General features: G+C 41.7%; 1 protein-coding gene across 6 annotated transcripts in view; it reads left to right on the forward strand.

Annotated features, from left to right (window-relative positions):
* Positions 1–7,574: 7,574 nt before the first annotated feature.
* The window catches only part of CCSER2 (coiled-coil serine rich protein 2), a 56,768-nt gene continuing 39,606 nt past the window's right edge, over positions 7,575–24,736 (forward strand). For 3 of the 6 annotated variants that reach the window (XM_039366843.1, XM_039366875.1, XM_039366858.1), the window contains exons 1-3: positions 7,575–7,675; positions 15,635–17,061; positions 19,722–19,927. In XM_039366843.1, the coding sequence (XP_039222777.1) occupies positions 15,678–17,061; positions 19,722–19,927 (1,590 nt within the window). In that variant the 5' untranslated portion in view covers positions 7,575–7,675; positions 15,635–15,677. Of the gene's footprint in view, positions 7,676–15,634; positions 17,062–19,721; positions 19,928–24,736 lie in introns of those variants that run through there. The other 3 variants (XM_039366867.1, XM_039366885.1, XM_039366850.1) reach the window with 2 other exon arrangements.

Raw genomic sequence — 24,736 nt, forward strand, 5'->3', positions numbered from 1 at the left:
GGACAGGAACATTGAATTTTTAACAGAATTGTACAATTGTTTTGCTACAACAATTATTTCCAGGGAAGTCACTTTCAACAAGATTTCAAAATAAGACAGTCAGATACACACTTGATCTTAGCCAAAAGGCCGAAAAGCGATAGACTAGACTAGACTAAAATTCTTTATTCTTAAAAAGAAAATAGTCTTTATTCCTAGAAATATATTACAAATATTAAATATTGAATTCTTTGATATTTTAAGATTTTTTATTTAAATATATACATATAATATTTAAATATAATATATAATTAAAATAATATTTTAAGAATAATTTTTAGTCTTAAAACTATATTAAAAATATCAAATAATATTAAAAATATTTAAAAATATCCTTGATTCGTAAAAAGCCCCCTTAGATGAGGCAATGTTTAGAGAGTTGGATGAATTAACTTGACTATTAGCGAATAATTATTTGCAATCTGACTTACCTCACAAAATTGTTGTGACTTTACTAAAAAAAAAAAAATAGAAGGAGAAACTTCATATGCTATTTTAAACTGATTGGGGGAAAGATTGGAAGATGGCTGTTTATTTTATTCCAGGGCGATTTGCAGAAAGAGTGGTCAAAAAAATCAAGATGTTGGTCTTGTGTGATGATGATAGACACCGTCTTGTTTTTTTTTTTTTTACCCCCAATATATTTTTATTTAACTCTTTGGACATTATTGTGTAGGTCTTATTACAGTGTTGAAAGAAAAGTCTTCATCATGGTTCAGTCCAAGCCGGGGATAAACAACATGGCGACTGCTTTAGAAAGAATGTTGCAGTTTATTGAAGAGGAGAGCCAGACAGAAAGATGGCTCTGGCAGAAAAGAGAGAGAGCACCTGTAGAGAATGGGGTTTTATACCTTTTGGGGCCTTTTGTTTGGAGTTGTTTCCTGTTCCTGTTTGAGGCTTTGTATTTCCTGTGTCATGTATTCTGACCTGAGTCTGGGTGTGCCCTTTGGCATCTGTGATTTAATCCTATTATGTCCTGTCTTAGATTTTGGGTGTCTTCTTAATTTTCTAGCTGGGGGCTTCCAACCTTCCTGGATGGTTTACATCTGCATAGAGCTGGTTTCTGCTTGGGGGAGGGAGACTTGGGGCTATTAAGAAAACTGGGCATGCTTTTCTGCCTCTTTAAGATCCTTTGAGGAAATACTGTATATTTTTCTGCCCTTTTAATATTTCCTTCTCTGGGGGGGCTGACTTCCCACAACAGTAAGCTATTTTACATGGCATGGCATTAATTTAAGAACATGGACCAATCACAGTTTTCTTGTACCATTGGGAAAATATCCCAAAAAATCCACAACTGGATGATCCTATTATTAGGATCAATCAAAACATTGATCCAATAACATTCCTTCCTTCCCAGTGCTGGACAATTGCATATGAAAGCCACATCTGGGTGTCTCCTGGGAGCGTCTGTCTGGAAGAACCTCAGTCTAATAAACCATTGTTTATTACATCATGGCAATTATATCAAACTTATCCTCTGAATTATATATAATATTGATATATAATTACTGTATATCTAACATCCTTTCTCTTTCTCTACTGTCCTGCAGTACCGTCTTGTTCTATTTTTTTTTTTTTTTTACTTTTAACATGGCTTCTGAAGTTTTTATCTAAGAGCACCATGATTTTTCCTGTGCCAATAAATTTGTGCTCTTCACAAAAGAGAGAATGTTAGCCTTCGGTAAAAATTAAGAACAAATGCAGTTTCTATAGTCCCAAGAATAGGCCCTTGTGCTATTATCAAAAAAATGAGGCTCGTTCAAAAGGCTGGAGCATTTGTAACGTTGAAAAAGGATCTGGGCTCTGCTCTCAGCCAAGGATCAGGAAAAGGCAAGCTTGTATTGTTTCTTGTCATTGATCTCTTTTCCCAGATGCCGCTGGCTTTCCCTAGTCAACTAAGCCTTTGGCCATGCATAATTAACCAGCATTCCCAGGAGACTCTCTGCATTCGGCTGCCACTTCTGGGCTACCATCTACTCCATTACCACCGAAAATACAGGAGGCTGGTAAGTCAAATTTGGGAGTAACTTTTGCCTTCTGGGGTTCAAAACACTTCTCTTTGGCATGGAACAGGCACCAATTTAGGAATGGAAGAAGGCCAAAACACGGTCTGAAATGACCTCTCCCTGCTACAGTTTTCAACTAGAGTGCTTTGTCTAAGATTACAGGTAACATATCCACAATAGCTGACTCCGATTTGGCTTCAGTCATTGCAAGCTCCCGCTGAAACGCAAACGCTCTGTACGTTTACTTGATATCTGCTGCCATCTGAATTTGATCTCTCTTCCTCCCTCCCCCCCCCCCCGCCTGCCTCGACATCTCTCTGTTTCTGCTTGTCATGCTTGTCTGTTTTGTTCCTCTCCGTCTTATGTACTGTAATTGGTTTTTGGGCAAGTGCCCACTAAAGGATCATGGGAAACCTGCCTAGAATCCCATCCATTCCTGCCATCTCATTATTTGTAAATATGCAGGAAATACTGGAAACTGCTGGTCTGACTCTCAAGGCAGAACTTTTCAAGAAACGACTAAGTATATTCAGAAAATAAATTGTAGAATTAACTAAATAAAGTAGATATTCTTTTTTTTTTTTTTTGTCCATTGGTCCTTTGAGTTGGGTCCAGGTTTCATCCTTATAGTGATCCTGGTTTTTCTTTTTCTTTCTTTCTTTCTTTCTTTCTTTCTTTCTTTCTTTCTTTCTTTCTTTCTTTCTTTCTTTCTTCCTTCCTTCCTTCTCTCTTCCTCTTTTCCTTCCTTTCTTTCTTCTCTCTCTCTTCTTTCTTTCTTTCTTTCTTTCTTTCTTTCTTTCTTTCTTTCTGTTCTAAGTCAGAAGAAGGTGGAGCTTTATAGCTATTTAATTGATGTTTAGCTACTGTGGAATAATCTCTCTTCCTCTGCCACATGCCAACAGCTGAACCAGTATTTCTGGATCGATTCTTGACTTACAGGGTTGCTTCTGATGCAGCATTATTGACCTCCTGGGCAAGACCAGTAGATGGTGACAGCCGTATTTTGTAATAAGCTGCACTCATTTTTCTTTGGGCAAACTCTCTTCCGTGGCAACCAGTTTGTTGAGATGGTCCATCAGAAGCCCTGACAATGGAAAATGCAGCTTCTGTCTCCCAACGTTTGAGAATCTCATTGTGCTGCTCAACCGGTTATTTGAAAATGTAAGACCGTGAGAAAGAAATGGAAATGTTTCTTAAAAAGAGGGAAAAAAATGACAAGAAGCACCTTTGATTACTGGAAAAATTGGAAAAAAAATAAGTAAGCTCAGAATTACCTTGTGGTAAGATAAATGTGGTCAATAAATTTTAGAAACAAACAAACAAATAAACAGTGGGAATGGAAGACTTAGAAGAAGAGGGTCAAGAAGAAGAGGGATGCTGTGTTAAATATAAAAATCAGGGACCATCACAAAAGAAATCTGCTGTGGTCATACAGAGAATTGCCTGAGGACCATATCACCCAAGAGACAAGAGAGAGAGAGAGAGAGAGAGAGAGAGAGAGAGAGAGAGAGAGAGAGAGAGAGAGAGAGAGAGAGAGAGCGAGCATGGATCAAGAGGTCAGAGAAGACCAAGAAAGTCATGAATGGATGCTGCAAATAGATCCTCCAAGAGAGAGGAGAGCAAGTCAGATAACAAAAGGCAATCTATATGGAGATGGTGGAAATCAGGATGGTTTGAGAAAAGAGGAAGTCAGAAAGAAGTATGGCGAAGGGAGTGGGTGTAAACAAGAGTTAACTATGTTCTCTTTTCATCTTCTCATGCCTTTCTTTTGTTCAGTATTTCTCTCTTTTTACTTTGTGTAACATTGCTTATCTTTCTAACCCCTTGATGAGCCTCTGTCTCTTTCCTATAAATATATGGAATAAAGTTATATCTGGTTAACTGTTAACTAATGTGCATAATTAGTACTGATGGCTCTATTGCAGAAATAGAACAAAAAGATATAGAGGATGCAAACAAAGCTGCAGATGCACAACTCAATGCAACGTTATGCATGATAGCACTTAAATGTTATTTTGAATACAATACTGTATTCAGTTGGATATTTTCATTTTGGGGAAGTCAAGCAATAAACAGTAGAATATCTTCCTTAGTATATTTTTTATTGTGCTCTGATTTGTGTACAAAATAATAGATGTGTGTGCAGCATAAAAATGGCTAACAATGCAAACTAAATTATTTTTTTAAAAAATTTTTGTTCAAATATGTTGCCTGCTTTTCATGATTAAATAAACCTCAAGTAGGATATGGCGGTAATAAAACCAAGACAGAATTACATAATTCATGAATTTTTTTAAAAAAAGTCAAGATCAACCAGTAATAACTATGAACACAGAAAGTCTCCAGAATGCAATATCACATTTGAGGTATCTAATTCAGGACAGGTAGTCCTTAACCACAATTAAGCCCAACATTTCTGTTTCCCCGTTTTACGACCTTTCTTGCCACAGTTGTGTTAAAATGAATCACTTCAATTGTTAAGTTGGTAACACGGTTGTTAAGTGAATCTGGTTTCCCAATGACTGCTTGTCAGAAGGTCGCCGAAGCTAATCACAAGACCCCAAGGCATGGCAACCGTCATAAATATGAGTCCGTTGCCAAAAGTCTGAATTTTGATCACATGACCATGGAGATGCTGCAACGGTCATAAGGGTGAAAAATGGCCGTAAGTCACGTTTTTCAGTGTTGTTGTAACTTCGAATGATCACTAAAGGAACGGTTGTAAGTTGAGGATGATTCTGCGTAGAACTGTTAAGTCTACCTGAAAACCATTAAATGAAGATCCTGAAGGCTGACAGATTGAAAAAAAAGAAGATAAATCACTTGTTGTTAGTTGCGAAGTCGTGTCTTCTTCCCTGTCTCTTTTTCCTCCCTGCCTGTTGAGCTCTCCTTCCACAGCTTCTTCTTGTCCCCTTTCCCGCCAAAACCACCTCCTCTTATATCCTCTCCTCTCCTCCCCCCTTTTGTCTTCAGTTCACCTCCAGCTAAGGAAGTGCCAATCAGCTGAAGCCCTGTGGTGCTCCTGGGGCTTCTGCCAAACCCCGACAGTCCTGCAGCTCCAGCTGCCTCTCCCTTAGGCTTGTGTCGCTTCAGCTCATTCCCCTTGCCCGCTATACTTGTCTAGGAGGGTCGCATACCACCTGCCACATGCCAAAGTACCACTGGTGGTACACATATCACCAGTTGAAAAGCCCTGGTTAAGAGAATCTGGCTTCTCCATTGATTTTGCTTGTCAGAAGGTCACAAAAGGGGATCACATGACCCTGGGACACAGCAAAGGTCATAAACACGAACCAGATGCCAAATGTCTCAATTTTGATCACATGATCACGGGGATGCTGCGAAGGTCATAATTGTGAAAAACAGTCATAAGTCACATTTTTCAGTGCAGTTGTAACTTTGTACTTAACAAACTGTTGTACGTCAAGGACTCCCTGTACTTGTACAATAAAGAACTTGAATGGGTCTAACCAAATTTGGAATGTGATTCTTGTCTTTTCAACAAAACAGTATTTTTTTTTGCTATTGGTGTTCAAGCTGCAACAAGTCAGCTCCATTTCTTGCTTTATCTACTGGATTTAGAATGGGTTGTACAGTCACACTTGCTCTGATACAATAATTCTTTTCAAAAACCATGAAAGTACATCTTTACTTGCCAAGCACTGTTAAGTGTTACATTACCATGGGTTCTACGCAGCATTGATTTGACTAACTCCAAATGGGCATCTGAAAATTATTCTTTAAAGTAGTCACATTCTTTGTCTCATGGTGAGGAATTATGGATGGATGGGAATGTATCTGCTTTGAGAAGTCTGATCATAGTACTATTACATTTATTTCCTTCCTTTACTGAATGGGATTTCTTGCACGCAGAAAGAATTTAAGGGAAGCACATGCAGGGACTCCTGATAGTAGCAAAATAAACTTGGAGGCAGCTTCCCATGGGCATGCTGGGGCTGGACAGAAATCTCCATACCAACAGAGATTTATAACTCAGGGTTGAACTGAGGGATCCTTGGTGCTCTCTGAGCTTAACTGTTTCCTTCCTAGGCAACCTCATTAGTGCTGGAAGGGAGTAGGGTTTGTGGAAAGGAGGACTGAAGGGGTCCTTGATACTCTCTGAGCCTGACTGCTTTTTTGCAAACATCTCATGACCCAAGTTGTTGCTGTTAGTTGCGAAGTCGTGTCCGACTCATCGTGACCCCAATGGACAACATTCCTCCAGGCCTTCCTATCCTCAACCATCTTCTGGAGTCCATTGAAACTCAGGCCTACTGCTTCAGTGACTCCATCCAGCCACCTCATTCTCTGTCGTCCCCTTCTTCTGTTTCCCTCAATCTTTCCCAGCATTAGGCTCTTCTCCAGTGAGTCCTTCCTTCTCATTAGGTGGCCAAAATACTTGAGTTTCAACTTCAGTATCTGGCCTTCTAAAGAGCAGTCAGGGTTGATCTCCTCTAGGACTGACCAGTTTGATCGCCTTGCAGTCCAAGGGACTCGCAGGAGTCTTCTCCAGCACCATAGTTCAAAGGCCTCCATTCTTTGGCGCTCAGCCTTTCTTATGGTCCAACTTTCACAGCCATACATTGCAACTGGGAAAACCATGGCCTTGACTATACACACTCTTGTTGGCAGGGTGACATCTCTGCTTTTTAGTATGCTGTCTAGATTTGCCATAGCTTTCCTGCCCAGGAGCAAGCATCTTTTAATTTCTTGGCTGCAGTCCCCATCTGCGGTGATCTTGGAGATAAAATCTGTCACTTCCTCCATTTCTTCCCCATCCCGTGTAACCAACCCAAGTAGGTTACATCATCATCAGTGCAGCATAATGAAACCTCTGCAAAACAAAAAGGAAAGTCCAAGGTTAGAGGGCACCCAATGACCCCACAGAAAGAAAGCTAGTTCTTCTTTTAGAGATCTCCCTCCCAGAAATTGCTAGCCAACCATATGGGCTGGGAACATCGGTGTGCCCCACGCATTGATGCTCTTCCCTACTCGGATCATGAAATGTCTGCAAAAAAAAAAAAAAAAAAAGCCTCCCAACTCAGAGAGCACCAAGGACCCCGCAGACATCTGCCCCTATGCCAGGGGTAGGCAACCTGGGCTCTTTCATGACTGGTGGACTTCAACTCCCAGAATCCCTGAGCCAGCCACGCTGAGGGGAAAGGGAGAGGTTTCCATGCTGAGCCCTGCTGGCTCAGGAACTCTGGGAGTTGAAGTCCACGAGTCATAAAAGAACCGAGGTTGCCTACCCCTGCCCTATGCCTCCTTATTTAATTTCCCCAAGGGGGCAGCTTGAGCATTGGACGCCACTGCCGGGGGATGGACGGCATGGAGCAGCATTAAAACTCCTTCTGTTCCCGCCCCGCCCCCTCCAGATTTGAATCCAAGCGGGAAAAGCCGTTGCGGGGAGGGGGCGGGGCCAGTGGAACGTTCGCTGGGCGGGCGGGCGGGGCGGCGGCGGCCAAGCGGCAGTGCGCCTGCGCCAAGGGTGACGCAACATCAGCTGTCCGCGTGGTGGGGGGGGAGGGAGCAGAGCCGGCGGCCAGTTCCGGGGTTGGACCAGCGGCGGGCGGGCTCCTCCTCCTTCTCCTCTTCCGAAGACGGCCGCCGCCTCGCCTGCTCCTGCGGTGAGTGGGGGGACCTCCGGGGAGGGCGACGTTTCCCGGGAGGGAAAGGTTGGCAAAAGTCCCCTTGGCGTGCGGGAGCCTCGGTGGGGTCTCCTGGAGGGTGGGAATCGGTGGCAGCCACGCCAGGGGACCCCCAAGCCTGGGAAAGAAGGAAGGAGCCCCCCCCCCCCAGAGTCCCTGTTTCCCAATGGCTGGAATGCTTTGAGCCAGGAGTGCCTCCTTTCTTTCTCCTTCCCTTTCTCTCTCTATCCCTCTCTCTCTGCCCGTCCCTCTGTCCCTCCCTCTATTTATCCCTCTGCCTCACTTTCCCTCTCTCTCTTTCTCTCCCTATTCCTCCCTCTCTCTTTATCTGCCTGCCTATCTTATCTATCTATCTATCTATCTATCTATCTATCTATCTATCTATCTATCTATCTATCTATCTATCTCATTTATCGATATCTATCAATCTATCTCATTCATTTATTTCTATCTATCTCTATCTGCTGTATCTATCATCTATCTCATTCATCTCTATATATATCTAATTCATCTATCTATATCTATCTTTCATTCATTCATCTATCTATCTCTATGTATTTATCTATCCATTTATCTATATCTATCTATCTATCTATCTATCTATCTATCTATCTATCTATCTATCTATCCATCTCATTCATCTATCTGTCTATCTATCTATCTATCTATCTATCTATCTATCTATCTCATTCATTATATATCTATATCTATATCTATCTCATTCATCTCTCTCTCTCTCTCTCTCTCTCTTTCTTTCTCTCTCTCTCCCTATTCCTCCCCTCTCCCCTATCTATTTACCTACCTTCTCTTTTCTCTCTTTCTTTCTCTCTCTCTCCCTATTCCTCCCCTCTCCCCTATCTATTTACCTACCTTCTCTTTTCTCTCTTTCCCTCTCTCTCTCTCTATCCATGTATTTATTTTTGAACTGCCCATGTCTCTCAGACAAATGCATGAAAGGGACGGTTTCTTTAGAAGAGAAAGAGAGAGAGGCACTCCTGGTCTTACTGGGGCTTTGCTCTCTGGCTCCTGAGCCACACAGAAATGCCCTGGGTGCCTCTTTCCCCCATCTTTGCAGAAAGGGAGCCTGCTAGGATGGGCAGGCTTGGCCCTCTGCCTTGGGACCTGCCAAGAGGGTCTCCTTCCCCAGGGCACAGGGGAGGGTCTCCTCCGCACAGCTGGGGAGAAGGGGGGGGGGAAGAGCAGTGCCCGCCCAGCACAAAAGGCTTCTCACTCCAAGGATTAATTAAAGGCAACCTTTCAGTTGAGGCTGACCTCCGTACTCAATTCTGGCCAGTCACTTCCGCTCATCCCTGCCTTCCTCCCCAGACACAGGGAAGAATGAAAGGACGGGAAGAGGGATATGCATCGCCCAGAGCACCTTGGCGAAAGGGTGGGGTCAAACGGGAGCCAGAACCCAAATGCAATCGCAAGAATAGTTGTTGACTAGCCAAGGAAGGGTTTTGTCTTCATGAGTAGGTGGGGTGGGTGGCGGCGGTGACTAAATGCAGCATGAGTTGTAATGTCTGTGGAAGCGTTAAGAGCTACTGCAAAAGCTGTGTTACTGTTTTTGGGAAATCTGTTTACTTTCTAAAAACGTGCCTGTAGCCTCCCTCTGTTTCAACCCACTCTGTTGTTTGGAAATTTAGCTGAGAAACGCCATAGGTGCTTTTCCCAAAAGGCAATTGGACTTGCTAGGTTTTTTTTCCTTCAGAAAACTTTTTGCTTCTCATCCGAGAAGCTTTTTTAGTTTTGAAGGAAAAAAAGGAGGAAAAAAACCCCAAGAAAATCCATTTGCCTTTTGGAAAAAGCACTTTTGGCCCAACCATGACCTGGATGATTGAGAATCTCCATAGACAATAGTTAAGAAACATTTTTTTCTATCCCCATCCCCCAACCCTCTTTCTTATCTCTGCTTCTTGCCATGAAAAGCCTTTAGGGACTCAGGGGTCTCCAGGATTTAAGCCATGGTTGAGACATCCATGGTTCCTCTTCAGTTTGTCAGAAAAAGTCTCTGTGCTGTCTGGAATTAACTCTTCCGTGGCTTTCCTAACCTCATGTAAAATCCATACCTAACCCACGAACCAGTAGATGCCTGTTCTGTGACAACATATAATGATTAACAAAATGTGACTCCCTTAGTTGGAGGCAGACATAAAACCTTCCTGTGCCATAGGTCCCTCTAAATCAGTGGTCCTCAACCTTTTTAATGCCGCGACCCCCAACCGATCGTAAGTCGAGGACTACTCAACCGGTCGTGAGGACTACTCAACTGGTGCAGCACCGTTTGCAGAATGGAACTTTTGGTGGGCTCAGCAGGGCAGAGACAACCTGGACAATTCCTATTGGCTTTTGAAAGCCAATAGAATTAGACTCTATTCAAGAGATTCTATTCTATTGGCTTTCAAAAACCAATAGAATAAAAGGGAGTAGCACAGCTAAGGAAAAGGGGGAAAAAATGGCGGACTGCGTTGTTTGGCGACCCCCGTGAAATGGTCGTTCGACCCCAAATGGGGTCCCAACCCACAGGTTGAGAACCACTGCTCTAAATCAATAGCTAAGTGGGAAGATTTCCAGGATAGCACAGAAAGGTGAAAAAAGGTGAGAGCAGATGTCGGCTCCTATTGCAGAGCCCACTAATCCCTCTACTAGAAAGAGAAGATCTTTAAGAGGATTAAAACATATTTTTATTTTCCTTATTACAATCCTTGAAAGTCTCCTCTAGAAGAACTGCTCTAATACAGTAATGAAAGTTGGAATAATAATAAAACTGAGATAATGGTGGAGTCATTATCTCAGTTTTAAAATGCACATCTCAAAATAGACCTCTCAAGAATAGCTTTCGTTTACATAAAAGATATATTATTTTAAGAATATGGCAATTTCTTCTAATGTATAGAAACTGCTCTTGGCGCTTCTCTTCTGATCAAATGGGAAGAAAGAATCACAGATTTGTCACTGGCTGATTGTAAAGTGATCAACCTCCAGTAGTAATTTTGATGACGAAGATGATATGATATGAATCATCAGAGTATATTAATAAACATACTATAGTCTACATTTCTGAATAGCTTTTCTTCCATTTTTTTGTAGAAAGTTTAATTTTAAGTATCACTTTTGTATTAGTATTTATGTTTTCTCTTCAACCAGTAACATAAAATAATGGCTAAGTAACTGACCCAATTAAGTACAGAGGTTTAACGTATCTAATCTGTTTATATATTAAATGGATTTACATGTTAAAGTAGAATCTTGAATTAGAAAGTACAAATGATATTGCTGATCTTAATTGTGAGTTACAATTTACTCAGAGGATTTTTAAAATGTACTAATCGGAATAAAATAGCCTAGAATCCAAGGGTTTTCAATTACGTTTTCTCATCAGTTTTTCCCCTTTCCAAATTAATTTGTTCTCTTGCTCAAGCTTAATAACCAGCTATCTTTCTAAATAATAAAAATTAACTCTGGGCAAGTGAAGAAGTTAAATTTGAGAAAAAGATCTAGTAGGCTGTGCAGATTCAGATTCTTGTATGCAGCTCTTTAAAGCAGCTATGTCATTGTCGAACATCATCTATCAGCAGAGAAAGGAAGATCAGCATTGCAGTGGTGTATGAATGGCACACAACCCTTGAACTTTCATTTAAGGAATTTGTGAATCTGTCCTTCAGTCTGGAAGCACTTTGAGGAAAAGAGTTTAGGTTTTAGTGAGCAAGGAATGCAGGCTGATTTCTCCTTCAACAACAAGAACAACAACAATAATAATAATGTTGGAAGGGACCTTGGAGGTCATCTCAGGCAGGAAATCCTATACCAGGGGTAGGCAACCTTGGCTCTTCATGTCTTGTGGACTTCAACTCCCAGAATTCCTGACCCAGCATGGCTCAGCTTGGAAACCTCTCCCTTTCCCCTCAGCATGGCTGGTTTAGGAATTCTGGGAGTTGAAGTCCACGAGTCATAACAGAGCCAAGGTTGCCTACCCCTGCCCTATACAATTTCAGGCAAGTGGCTGTCCAATCTCTTCTTAAAGACTTCCAGTGTTGGAGCATTCACAGCTTCTGGAGGCAGGTTGTTCCACTGATTAATTGTTCTAACTCTCAGGAAATTTCTCCTTAGTTCTAGGTTGCTTCTCTCTTCAATTAGTTTCCACCCTTGCTTCTTGTCGTGCCTTCAGGCGCTTTGGAGAATAGCTTGACTCCCTCCTCTTTGGGGCAGCCCCTGAGATATTGGAACACGGCTCTCATGTCACCCCTAGTTCTTCTCTTCATTAAACTAGACCAGGGGTAGGCAGCCTTGGCTCTTTTATGCCTTGTGGACTTCCACTCCCAGAATTCCTGAGTCAGCATGGCTGGTTCAGGAATTCTGGGTATTGAAGTCCACAAGTTCTGAAAGAGCCACGGTTGCCCACCCAATTCCAGCAACCTTGTGCTTTGGAGATTCTTCCAGGAAACGGGGAGGGAAATAACAGCTTGGTTCTCATGCCGTCTACTTAGAAATCTAGGATGTGGCCATCAGATGATTATTTTTTTTTTAATCAGAGGCTGTCCTGGCGGAGGGGAATGCAGATGGATGAGTTGAATGGTCTTCTCCCATAGGGGAATAATAGCAGCCAACATTACACCTGAGTTGGAGCAGTACAGGTAGCCCTTGGCTTAACGACCACAGTTGAGCCCAAAATTTCCCGTTGCTAAGTAGGATAATTAAGAGAGTTGCGCCTGATTTTACGATTTTTTTGTCACAGGTGTTAAGTCAGTGGTTCTCAACCTTTTTAATGCCGTGACCCTCAACCGGTTGTAAGTCGAGGACTATCCAACCGGTCGTAAGTTGAGGACTTTGCCTGCCCGGGAGCACCGCGCATGCGTGGTGCCGCCCCCTGCGCCGGCCGAAGCGTAGCAGAATGGGACTTTTGGCGGGCTCAGCAGGGCAGAGACAGCCTGGACAATTCCTATTGGCTTTTGAAAGCCAATAGAATTAGACTCTATTCAAGAGAGTCTATTCTATTGGCTTTCAAAAGCCAATAGAATAAAAGGGAGTAGCACAGCTAAGGAAAAGGGGGGAAAAATGGCGGACTGCGTTGTTTGGCGACCCCCCGTGAAATGGTCGTTCGACCCCAAATGGGGTCCCGACCCACAGGTTGAGAATCACTGGGTTAAGTGATTTTGTTGCAGTTATTTAGTGAATCGTGAGGTCATTAAGCAAATCGGGCTTATCCTATTGGCTTTGATTGGTGGAAGCAACTGGGAAGGTTGGAAATGGCGATCCCGTGACCCTGGGACAGGGCAACTCTCCTAAATATATGCCAAGTGTCCAAATTTTGATCATTTGGTGGTGGAGATGCTGTGATGGTCATAAGTGTGAAAAATAAAGAGTCATAAGTCACTTGTTTCAGAGCTGTTGTAACTTCAGTCCCTAAATGAATTTGTTGTAAGTCGAGGACTGCCTGTGTTTTAAAGAGATTACATTTCCAGCCTTGGAGAAAAAAAATAAGCTGGTTGCCCACGATGGAGAAATGGCTGTGTTGTTGGTTACAGATGCAAAAAACATGTGAATATACAATGCTATTAATTCCTAGTGCCTCTCCCTAACCTGTATGTTAAATTGTATTTATTTAAACAGGGTAATCACACAAATTGTATGGCCAGTTTTGTCATGTACAGAGTGCTTAAAATGACTTACTAGCATATTTAATAATTTAAGTAAAATAACCATCTGATCCATAAAATGCCCACCAGTTTGGATCTACCCTAATATGTGGACAGTTTAATAATAACATTGTAATAATAAGATATTATTGGACTATTGAGTTGTTTGTGTTCTCTGAATGAGATTGTTTTCCTGCAGACTTCTCATCAACACACTGTGTCACATCAGTGAAGATTGGAGGGTGAAGTTTGGTGGTTTAATGTAGTTGGCCACGCCATCTTGATGTGCCATTGTTTCTTCCTTGATGGTTCCTTGATTAGGATATTGCTTCTTTCCTTATTGTTTCTCTTTTGCTGGTTCCTGTCATGCCTCTGTCAGAGCCTGAATCTGCGAAGGAAAATGAGCTGGAACAGGACCCTAAGGAGGTTGGGGAAAAGGTGTCTGTGGCTTCAGAGGAATGTGGGGAAGAGCAGGCCGAGGCAGGCCAGGGCCCTTCAGGATTGGGACAGGAGGAACAGGAGAGACAGAATTCAGGCGATGAGCAGGGGCCACCCCCACCTGATCCTAGAGCATGGAGAGTGGAGAGAAGGAGGGAACAACGCAGGCAGGCTCAGCTACTCAGGAGGAGAGCATCCCGCCCCTCTCCACAAGGCATACCTGGAGACTGAGATTTAAGAAGATGCTGTGGGGAGAGGCATTTGTCGGGAACAAACGCTGATTCCTTGGAGTGTTGTGTGTGTGGTTGCTGATCTCTTGTTCTATGATTTCTGCTTGGAAACCCGGAAACTCTGACCATTGGACTGGCTGACAACATTGCTTGGATGTTGTCTTTAAGGAACTTGGACTGTATTTTGGCTTCCATTCTGAGACTGCTCAGGCAAGCATGTATTCACACAGACTCCTTAGATTTATGATGTATGTGTCATTCCTTGTTATCTCCATGGCCTTGAGTAAATTCCTCTCCTAATCAGACTACTTGCAGCCAGAGACAGCTGAAGGTGTGTGTGTCTTCCTTTGTTTGGAGGCTTGCCAGAAATGTGGGAGCATTCGGGGAAAATTTGGAGCAATTAAAGGGCGGTTTGAATTGCCAGCTGACTGCATTGTCTCTGTGCTGTGCCCTGGGTCATCACAGTTTCTGCTTCTCTGGGTGTTGGCTGCCCTGATTAGTTGTTTCCTCCATGAGCTTTTAAACGCTGCATAGATGGGTTTTCTCTGTGTTTCGGTTGATGGCATTGTTAACATGTCAGATTGAAGCAGATCGAAAAATGCTAGCGGTATTTGAAGCTTATATCACATGGAAGGATGACAGAATCTATCAGAAAAAACTTATTAATGGACGTCTTTGGTTTGCAGGTTACTGAAGTGTAGAACAAAACTTTCTAATCTGTTGTTGATGAAGATTGAGTTGTCTGGAAGTTGAATCAGGACTTCTTTTTCCTTTTGCCTTTGAAATGTTTTGCTGCTTATCCAAGTAGCTTCTTCAATCTGAGCAAGTTGGCTGGGGAGGGGCATATATGTCCTCCAGGGAGGTTTCAGTTCTCACCTAATCTGAATGGGCTCCTTAGGTCATGGGTAGGCAACCTTGGCTCTTTTATGACTGGTGGACTTCAACTCCCAGAATTCCTGAGCCAGCCATGCTGAGGGGAAAGGGAGAGGTTTTCAAGCTGAGCCATGCTGGCTCAGGGATTCTGGGAGTTGAAGTCCACCAGTCATAAAAGAGCCAAGGTTACCTATCTCAGGCCTAGGCTGCTTTATGACTCGTGGACTTCAACTCCCAGAATTCCTGAGCCAGCCATGCTGAGGGGAAAGGGAGAGTTTTCCAAACTGAGCTATGCTGGCTCAGGGATTCTGGGAGTTGAAGTCCATCAGTCATAAAAGAGCCAAGGTTGCCTACCCCTGCCTTAGGTGAATAGACAAAGAATCAATCATTAAGAGTCCTTTCTCCTAAATCCTTCTCTGTTCCAATCTGCTGCTAATTTTTCAGAAAAAATAATACAGACTGCTGACAAACCTTTCTGCAAGCACAATGGCACTACACATTGTCTTCTGTCTTTTTTTTTTTTTTGCTGGAGAAAATCTAATAAATATCCTCCTCAAATAGCATTGGTGAGATATTGCATGCTTGTTATAATTAGTTGATCTCTTGGTAAAGCATTTTTTTTCCCCATGTAGATAAATTCTCCCTAAAGTGAAGATGTTCCACTTATTTAAGTGTCAGGTTTATTCTGTTTAACAAATTAATGTATTTCTCTTGGAAGGGCAGGCCTTAACGTTAATATCTCCCTGTTTTCTTTTCTTCAGAGTCCGTGTTGGAAGGCTATATCGCATGGAAGGGCTATAGCACATGGAAGAAAAAGCTCACACCAGGGCGTCTTTGGTTTCCAGATTACCCAAATATGGAACAAAGCCTGCCGGAAGTACCGCCCAGCCTGTTCCAAATGGGACGGCTCCTCACCTTTCAGGGAATACGCAGATCATTGACAAAAATTTCAGCAAGCACAATGGCACCGCTCGCCTGTCTTCCTTTGCTTTTAACTGGAGGAAGTCTAACAAATTCCCTCTGGGAAGTCGGATCGGTAATGAATATAACTCCAGTCAGGATCCCAGGGAACGAGTGACCGGGTGGGAAAAACGTCCCCCCTCTGAAGGATCAGTTAGTCAGGAAGTACTCAGGACCACTTCAAAGACCCCTTTTTCCAAAACAGCGAAGCAAGACAACATGTTGGTATCCCCTGCAGAAGAATTCCATCAGAAATGTTTGCCCGGTCTGTCTAATTCGAAGTATGCCAAAAGTTCTTTGTTAAGCAGGACTCCCTACTCTGGATTTAACGCCCCAAAACCGCCGTTGAACGGGGTTTGTGGGAACCAATCGGTGACAGGCTTGCAGAGGATTAGAGGGAATCCTTTTGTCCCTCGGAGTAGCTCAGGGGAGAGCCTGGGGAGATCCACAGACAATGTCCCACCCTCTTGTGAAAAAATGGTCCGGTCCCAAAGCTTCTCACATTCCCTTCCAAGCTCTCTTTTGCCTCCTGCATCTCTTACCAGATCCCACTCGTTTAACAGAGCAGTGGATCTGACAAGGCCTTACCAGAGTCAACACCTGCCTCTTAGACCATCCCAGAGGTCGAATCTCCTGTCAAGAAGTGCGCGCCAGTTAGACGCGCCCAACGGGAATGAACCTGCGAGGTATGAGTTTCCTAGGTCGTTGGCTGCTCTAGCACCTTCCCACGTCAAGAAACAGCCCCTCTTCAACGGTTCGGGGGACGCCTCTCCTCTGAGGTTCAGATCAGGCCGCCCTTCATTGCTGAAGCCCGTGAACCAGCCTTTGGGTAGAAAGACCCCTGTGGATGGCAGCGCCCGGAAAGGCCCCGCGAATAGTTTAATGGAAGATCTGGAAGATTCCGCGGACGCTAAAAGAGACGCCGATGCAAAAGAAACTCAGAGCAACGATTTTGTGGAGAGCAGCTGTAAAATGTGCATGGATGGCGACGTGGATGAAATATCAATATCTTCTCTATCCTCTTCGGAGAAAAATGACCTTAGTGAAGATTTTAGCGATGATTTCATAGACTTGGAAGATCCCAGCCGAACCATCCTAATCGGAGAAGAGAACGTTCCTGCTGAAAAGCTGGAAGGTAGAAACGGAATACCACCACAGTTACTATCTTTTGAGGACAACGAGAAGTCGAACTGCAATAATGAGGAATGGTTGCATATACATATGTCAGGTAAATAGGCAGGGTGTTTTTTTCCAGTGCTTATTTTAGAAGATAAGATAACCTTTATTGTCATTTTTATACTGTGGGCACAACGGCACACATCAAAAATGAAATTGAGTTGCCCGCTCTCAAAGTGAAACACATACATGACACACACCTAAACATACTATGAACAACATATGTATAGACCCACATCCCTACATATACGTAGCAAATAAATATTAAATATTGTCCATCTTGAATATATAACGGAAGGAGGAAGCTTGAGAGTTCACAAGGTTCATGCTGTATGGAATGAAACTCTGGCTGAATCTGGATGTTCTGCTTTGGATACCAGGAAGCCCCCTCCTCCCAGAAGGGAACAAGGAAAACAGGTTGTGAAGAGGATGTGTAGAGTCCCAGATAATCTTACGGACCCTGCTCAAGCAACGCCTCTGTGCTATGTCCTGGATGGGAGGGAGGGAGCTGCCAATGATCTTTTCAGCCGTCCTCACCACTCTCTGCACCGCCTTCCTATCTGAAGCAGTGATGCCTCCAAACCAGACTGTGATGCCGTATGACAGGATGCTCTTGATCGTCCCCCTGTAGAAAGTGGTCAGGAATGGAACAGATAAGATGTTGGTACCTCTTATCAAATAACCATTCCACTGTTTAACTTCTTTTTTAAAAAATATTTTTTTTATTAATTTTCTAATTTTACATTTAGGTATTTAAAAAGCAGCGTGGTGGCTGAGTTAATCAATAGTTCAGTAACATACAAAAAATTTAATATAAATCTCAAACCACAACCTCAAATATTTCCTCTCTTTTTCCCTTAATATCTACTATCATATTTAAGCTAATACAGTTCTTACTATATCAACTAAATAAAAACATCATTATTACATGTATCAATAGGTTTTTAGCTTATACATATCTTAATTATTTTTACATTCAGTCTTTACATTCAACCAATGTCCTGTTATTAGTTTTTCCCAATTTTTAGTTTCCCATCAATGTTCAAATTTAACATTTGACATTTATAATTTCCAGGTTTTAGGTAACCAAAGTTTCCTTTATCTCAATTCATAACAGAGTCTAATATTCCAAGTACACATCTATTTGGATATAATCTTGTTCTATTTCCTAAAAGTTATCTATTTCCCCCCATCTTACATCATCTAATTAATAATACCATCCCCTTTAATAAATCAAAGCCCATTTTATATATATTGTCTGGGTTAATCAATAAATCAAACATAATATTTTTTTTGGGTTCTAATTTTTAAGTATTAAACAAATAGCATCCTTATTTTTAACTAATTTCCAAATATTTTAAATTTAATGACCAAAATTCCCCTTATCTCTATTTAACTTCTTTATTAATGTTGTTAATCCTGAACATTCGGCACTTGAAAGTCCACATATATATTCGCTTTTCAAATAATGTTAAAATTCAAATAATAATAATAATAAAGTTGGAAGGGACCTTGGAGGTCATCGAGTCCAACCCCCTGCTCAGGCAGGAAACCCTACACCATTTCGGACAAATGGCTGTCCAGTCTCTTCTTAAAAACGTCCAGTGTTGGAGCATTCACTGCTTCTGGAGGCAGGTGGTTCCACTGGTTAATTGTTCTAACTGTCAGGAAGTTTCTCCTTAGTTCTAGGTTGCTTCTCTCCTTGGTTAGTTTCCATCCATTGCTTCTTGACCTGCCTTCAGGCACCTTGGAGAAGAGCTTGACTCCCTCTTCTTTGGGGCAACCCCTGAGGTATTGGAACACTGCTATCATGTCCCCCCTCGTCCTTCTCTTCGTTAAACTAGACCAGGGGTAGGCAACCCCGGCTCTTTTATGATTCATGGACTTCAACTGACTCAGGAATTCTGGGAGTTGAAGTCCATGAATCATAAAAGAGCCGAGGTTGCCTTCCCTGAACTAGACATACCCAATTCCAGCAACCGTTCCTTATATATTTATATGTTATATTTGAGTTAACGGTGCAACCTGAACCCTTGAAAGCTAACATTTTCAGCCTAAAAGGTGCTTAATGTCTATGGAGATTCTCAATCATCCAGATCATGGTTGTCCCAAAGATGCTTTTTCCGAAAGGCAATTAGATTTTCTTGAGTTTTTTTTTCCTCCTTGAAAATTTTTCACTTCTCATCCAAGAAGCTTCTTCTTCCTAGTTGCTTTTTGAAAAAAAACAAAAACATCTTTGGGACAACCATGATCTGGATGCCTGAGACTCTCCATAGACATTGGCATCAGTTGTAATTTCTAAGTAAATCTTCAAGATTAGCGCCATTTCAGTATGAACCCAGGATCCAGTCCACTTGCTTTTTTCTGGGTAAACTCTGGTCTTCTGGGGAAGCTGATTCAGGTTCACTAACCAAGACAAGCTTCCTTAAAAGTGTGATTGTTGACTAGGGTAGCACATTGTGGGTTCACAGCCTTTGGCTTAGCCTGCAGAGGAATGGCGTAACGAGTCCAGGGCCTCTCCTTCAGTAGGAGAAGACTGAGCTAGTGTGGATTAGCGTCCTGTGTGGGTCAATGAATACAATTTGAGACTGTTTGGATGTGATCAAAGTTTACTCAAGCGCCTTAGTCCCGAAAAAGGAAATACTGAAGTGTTCAATTAAGAATCTGTATACTGTATTGTATTTAGTTTTTTTTCCCCCCCTTTTATTTAAGAAGTGGATGACAAGAGTGAAAGTGCCAAACATCCCATTGGGAACAATGAAATTTCTTCGGAAATGGATTACAGAGCTGGTTCCTCTTTTGAGCTATCCCCATCTGACAGCTCCGATGGGACCTACATGTGGGATGAAGAAGGACTGGAGCCCATTGGGAGCGTCCATCCATGCGGCAGTTATGATTCCTCAGAAATGAATAGCATCGTACGTATTCTTTGTTAATAATAATAATATGATGATGATGATGATGGAATGGACCTTGGAGGTCATCTAGTCCAACCCCCTGCTCAGGCAGGAAAGCCTATACCATTTTGGACAAATGGCTGTCCAGTCTCTTCTTAAAAACTTCCAGTGTTGGAGCATTTACCGCTTCTGGAGGCAGGTTGTTCCATTGGTTAATTGTTCTCAACTTGTCAGGAAGTTTCTCCTTAGTTCTAGGTTGGTTCTCTCCTTGATTAGTTTCCATCCGTTGCTTCTTGTCCTGCCTTCGGGCGCTTTGGAGAATAGCTTGCAATTATCTCTGTTGTATCTCACATTAACGCTATCATTTTCTGGAGAATTCCACAGCCCATGCAGCATTTACGAAGATCCCAGTTTGCATAAAGGCAGGAAATGAGAATAATTGGAGAAATTAGAAATAGAGGGGAGACCAGTTAATATAACCAGCTGCCTTTATAAGCTTGGTTGATCTTTAAATGTAGAAATAAGCGCCTTTTGCTTATATTGCTTTTGCAGTTGTAACCTTTGGTACTGTTTGATTATGTTAAGATCTTGTCAGTAAATTAATACTGAATTCACTCAATGGTATTTTGAAGTATTTATTTGACATATTTTAAATAAAAAAAAAGTTAAAATAAAGTCCTGCTCTTCAAAATTCTTTAGATGTGTTTTTGCAGCTCAGGAGCAACAGTGGTCAGTCTTGTTTGAAAAATAGCTGCTTAGGATGTTGCCGTGTTGAGGATATTGAGTATTCTATATTTTTGTCTTTGACCAATGGCCTGTGGAAATTGAGGATGCATCAGGAAGTTTGTAAAGGCTTGATATTAAGCTGGAAGTCTGGGACCGATATCTTGTGGGAAGTGGGGAAAGTTGGAAAACTTGAATTCTTCATTTGACGAAGAATGTTGATACTATATGCCAGGGGTGGGCAACCTTGGCTCTTTTATGACGCGTGGACTTCAACTCTCAGAATTCTTGAGCCAACATGGCTCAGTTGGAAACCTCTCCCTTTCCCCTCAGCATGGCTGGCTCAGGAATTCTGGGAGTTGAAGTCCACGAGTCATAAAAGAGCAAAAGTTGCCTACCTCTAGCCTAGGCCTAGGCCTAGGCCGCTTTATGACTCGTGGACTTCAACTCCCAGAATTCCTGAGCCAGCATGGCTCAGCTTGGAAACCTCCCCCTTTCCCCTCAGCATGGTTGGCTCAGGAATTCTGGGAGTTGAAGTCCACGAGTCATAAAAGAGCCAAGGTTGCCTACCACTGCTATATGCTAATATCACATGCTGCTTTCTTAAAGTCCCACAGAAGCCTCCTTTATCATCACAATATGAATTTTCCAGTTGTCCTGTTTAAAGAAATCTAATTTAGTGATTGGCTTCTATCTCTAGGTAGCCCTCAGCTTACAACTACAATTTTTGTTGCTAAGTGAGATAGCTCTTAAGTGAATTTTGCCCCATTTTGCAATGTTGTTTGCCATGGCTTCCTTCATTGACTTTACTTGTCAGAAGATAGCAGAAGGGGATCACGTGATCCTGGGACACTGCCACCATCGTAAATACCAAGTGTCTAATTTTAATCACGTGACCACAGGGAGGCTGCAACAGTCATGTGTGACAAACAATCACAAGTCACTTTTTTCAGTGTTATTTTAGCTTCAAACAGTCACTAAACAAATGGTTGGTTGTGAGGCTGCCTGCAATATCTTCCATAGTTATGTGAAACCTGCCCTGAAGCCTGGAAATCAGACAGGAGGGAATATTAATATGAAGACATTAAGATGTATTAAATTTAATGCTCTGAAAATATTTGTACTTAAAAAGCCTATGCTAGGGTTCTTAAGAGTCTTGGCTGTAGTATTTTATTTCTTGAGCAGTCAAGAGTTTTTATTTGGATTTCTGCAAGGTTCAGAAAGATTGTATTTGTTTTTAGAGTGGATCATTGTTTTTAGCAGCCGTACCAATTTTGTGACCCTGTTTTTGGTCTTTGACCCCCAGTTTGCAATAAATGCAAACAGAGGCTGAAATTGTCTACTGAAGAGATAAATTGGTTCCCTTTGAAAAAGTCAACTTTGTAAACATCTACTAACAACTTTGTTACCATCCACTAACTTTTTATTTTACTAAACAGGCTCAGAAATTTAAGATACAATCTTTCCCATTTAGGAGCTGAAACGTAAACACCAGTGGGAATGTCTAAATACTGTCCTGTATTTGAAAACATGGTGTGTTGAGCTGTATGAAAAGGTCTAGGTCAGTGGTTCTCAACCTGTAGGTCGGGACCCCATTTGGGGTCGAACGACCATTTCACGGGGGTCGCCAAACAACGCAGTCCGCCATTTTTTCCCCCTTTTCCTTAGCTGTGCTACTCCCTTTTATTCTATTGGCTTTTCAAAGCCAATAGAATAGACTCTCTTGAATAGAGTCTAATTCTATTGGCTTTCAAAAGCCAATAGGAATTGTCCAGGCTGTCTCTGCCCTGCTGAGCCCGCCAAAAGTCCCATTCTGCAAACGGTGCTGCACCAGTTGAGTAGTCCTCGACTTACGACCGGTTAAGTAGTCCTCGACTTACGACTGGTTGGGGGTCGCGGCATTAAAAAGGTTGAGAACCACTGGTCTAGGTGATTTTTGGTGCAACTTCCTTCCCTCTCCTCCCCAAATTTAAATACAGTTGAGTCTGTATGACGGGGGTCCCCAACCCCCATCCGTGGGATGCAGGCAGCACGGAAAACCGCGCATTCCCTGTTCCCCGGAAAAACTTTTCTCCATGGAACCGGTCCCTGGTGCCCAAAAGGTTGGGGGCTTTTGCTGTATGATATTGAATATTTAAGCAGCTCTTTAGAAATTTTGTGAGTAGAGGCTAGGTGGCAGCACAACAGTGTATAATAATAACTGGTGTAAACATTCTGTGTCAGCCTTCCCCTTTCTGATTATGTAATTAACTTGGCAACAGTAGCACCAATATTCACAACTGTATTTATTTCTTGGTTCCTGAAACAAATGAAGTTATCTGCATGCTTCGCTGATCATGTGTGGTAGAGTTTGTGCCAAATATTCAATTGCCTAGAATTTAGCATACTTGGCATGTCTGTCTTTCTAAATTATATCCTGATTGAAACGGTCTCATTTGTAGAATTCTGACACTAGACACAAAATGCCATTAGGGCTGTTTTGTTCCACCTAGAAGCCCATCTACACTGTTATCCCACAGGTAATACGAATATTATTTTCACATAAATAGCATACTTACATACATCGCTTGAGAAATATATAGGCTTTTATAATTAAGAAGCAGATGTCTTACTGCTGTGTCTTCTAAGAAATGAAACGGCAGTATCCGTATCTGCCAATATATTATGCCTTGTCACATTTTACAATTCGATTCATTCAAAGTTGTCCTGTGTGTTTACAATATTAAAACTTAGAAACATGCTGCGGGCATGAAATAAATACTGTTGTATGGAGCATCTGCTTAAAAAGTAGAGTGTTCTCTGTTTAATTTAAATTTTCATTCTACAGTGCATGTAGAGTTTAAATTTTAAAATATTCCTTGAGGACAAATTTATATAGAGTTATTGGAGATCTTTATACATAAAGATTTCCAGTAATTCCTCTGAAGATATTAGTGCTTTATGTGTAAAAGAATCGGGGGAGAGGGTTAATTCTGATGTGTCAAAGTTTGCAAGAGAGCAGAATGATCAACACAGGGCAACAACATGTAATTATAAAGAAGGAAAGAGAGTTGGCATAATCTTCCTTATGCTTTATTATTCAATTAATTGTTGCATGAGTGAAGATGTAAGGGACAGGGCATCCATTTTCTCAGGTATAACAGCTAGTTACAACAAGCCAGTGAGACAAGTCAGTTAAATCACAGAATTTAAATTTTTAATCCTCATTGCATTGGTAAATCATGGGAATCCTAATTTTGGAAAGCAGAAAGCAGAAGTCCATCCATCTATCTGACAGTAGTAATATCCTGGTACATGGCCTTTCTAGAGGCTTTACTTGGTGAGACAGCCCATTGCTTCAAAGTATAGTTAATAGTTAAAGTGTGTCAAAAGTCTTCAATAGCTTTAGAGTATTTATTCTCTCTGCCTGACCAATAAAAAACATAAATACCAATAAAAGAAATAAATACAAATCCCAGATTTAGTCGTGAATTATATCTTATAAAATGTGAATCCTGTGTTTTTTTTTAAACTTAGTTTGAAAAGCACGCACAAACATTTGAATACCGCATGATTAAACCCTGTTACATTTATGGGTTGGATATCTTAATTATCCATCCAGTGCAAGGCCTCACGCAAGGCTTGAGATGGTTTTCGGGATGGTGGTGGTTAAAAAAGGAACATTTTGCTGCTTTTCCACCTAGAAACTGCTTTTCCACCTAGAAACTGGTCAACTGCTGCTTTTCCACCTAGAAACTGGTCAACATTTTTGCTTTCAGCCTATTAAAGCTGTACATGTTTATTATTGTTTGAAGATGACCTTTTGCAGTAAGCAACATGAAGGTTTGTAGAGGTTACACTGAATCAAAGCAAAGCTATAAAAAGAATGTGGCTGGAATCACAGTCAATGACGATCAGCTTTATTCAGAATAAAACAATATTTTTTTGAAACTTTTTTAAGAAAGATATTTTTATTGCAAGTATAGGAAGCCCTAATGAGGAATATCTATTTTAAAGCCAAGAATATTTTAATGGACTTGTAGATAATTCCAAATGCTCTGAATTATTATTTTTGAATTACCTATTAACCAGGAGTAGAAAAAAGTGGAAAATAGAAAAAAAAAAAAA

This window comes from Crotalus tigris, unplaced genomic scaffold (genome assembly GCF_016545835.1).
Source record: "Crotalus tigris isolate CLP2741 ecotype Arizona unplaced genomic scaffold, ASM1654583v1 scf7180000017598.18339901613:2243638, whole genome shotgun sequence".
In the NCBI taxonomy this organism is placed as follows: domain Eukaryota; kingdom Metazoa; phylum Chordata; class Lepidosauria; order Squamata; family Viperidae; genus Crotalus; species Crotalus tigris.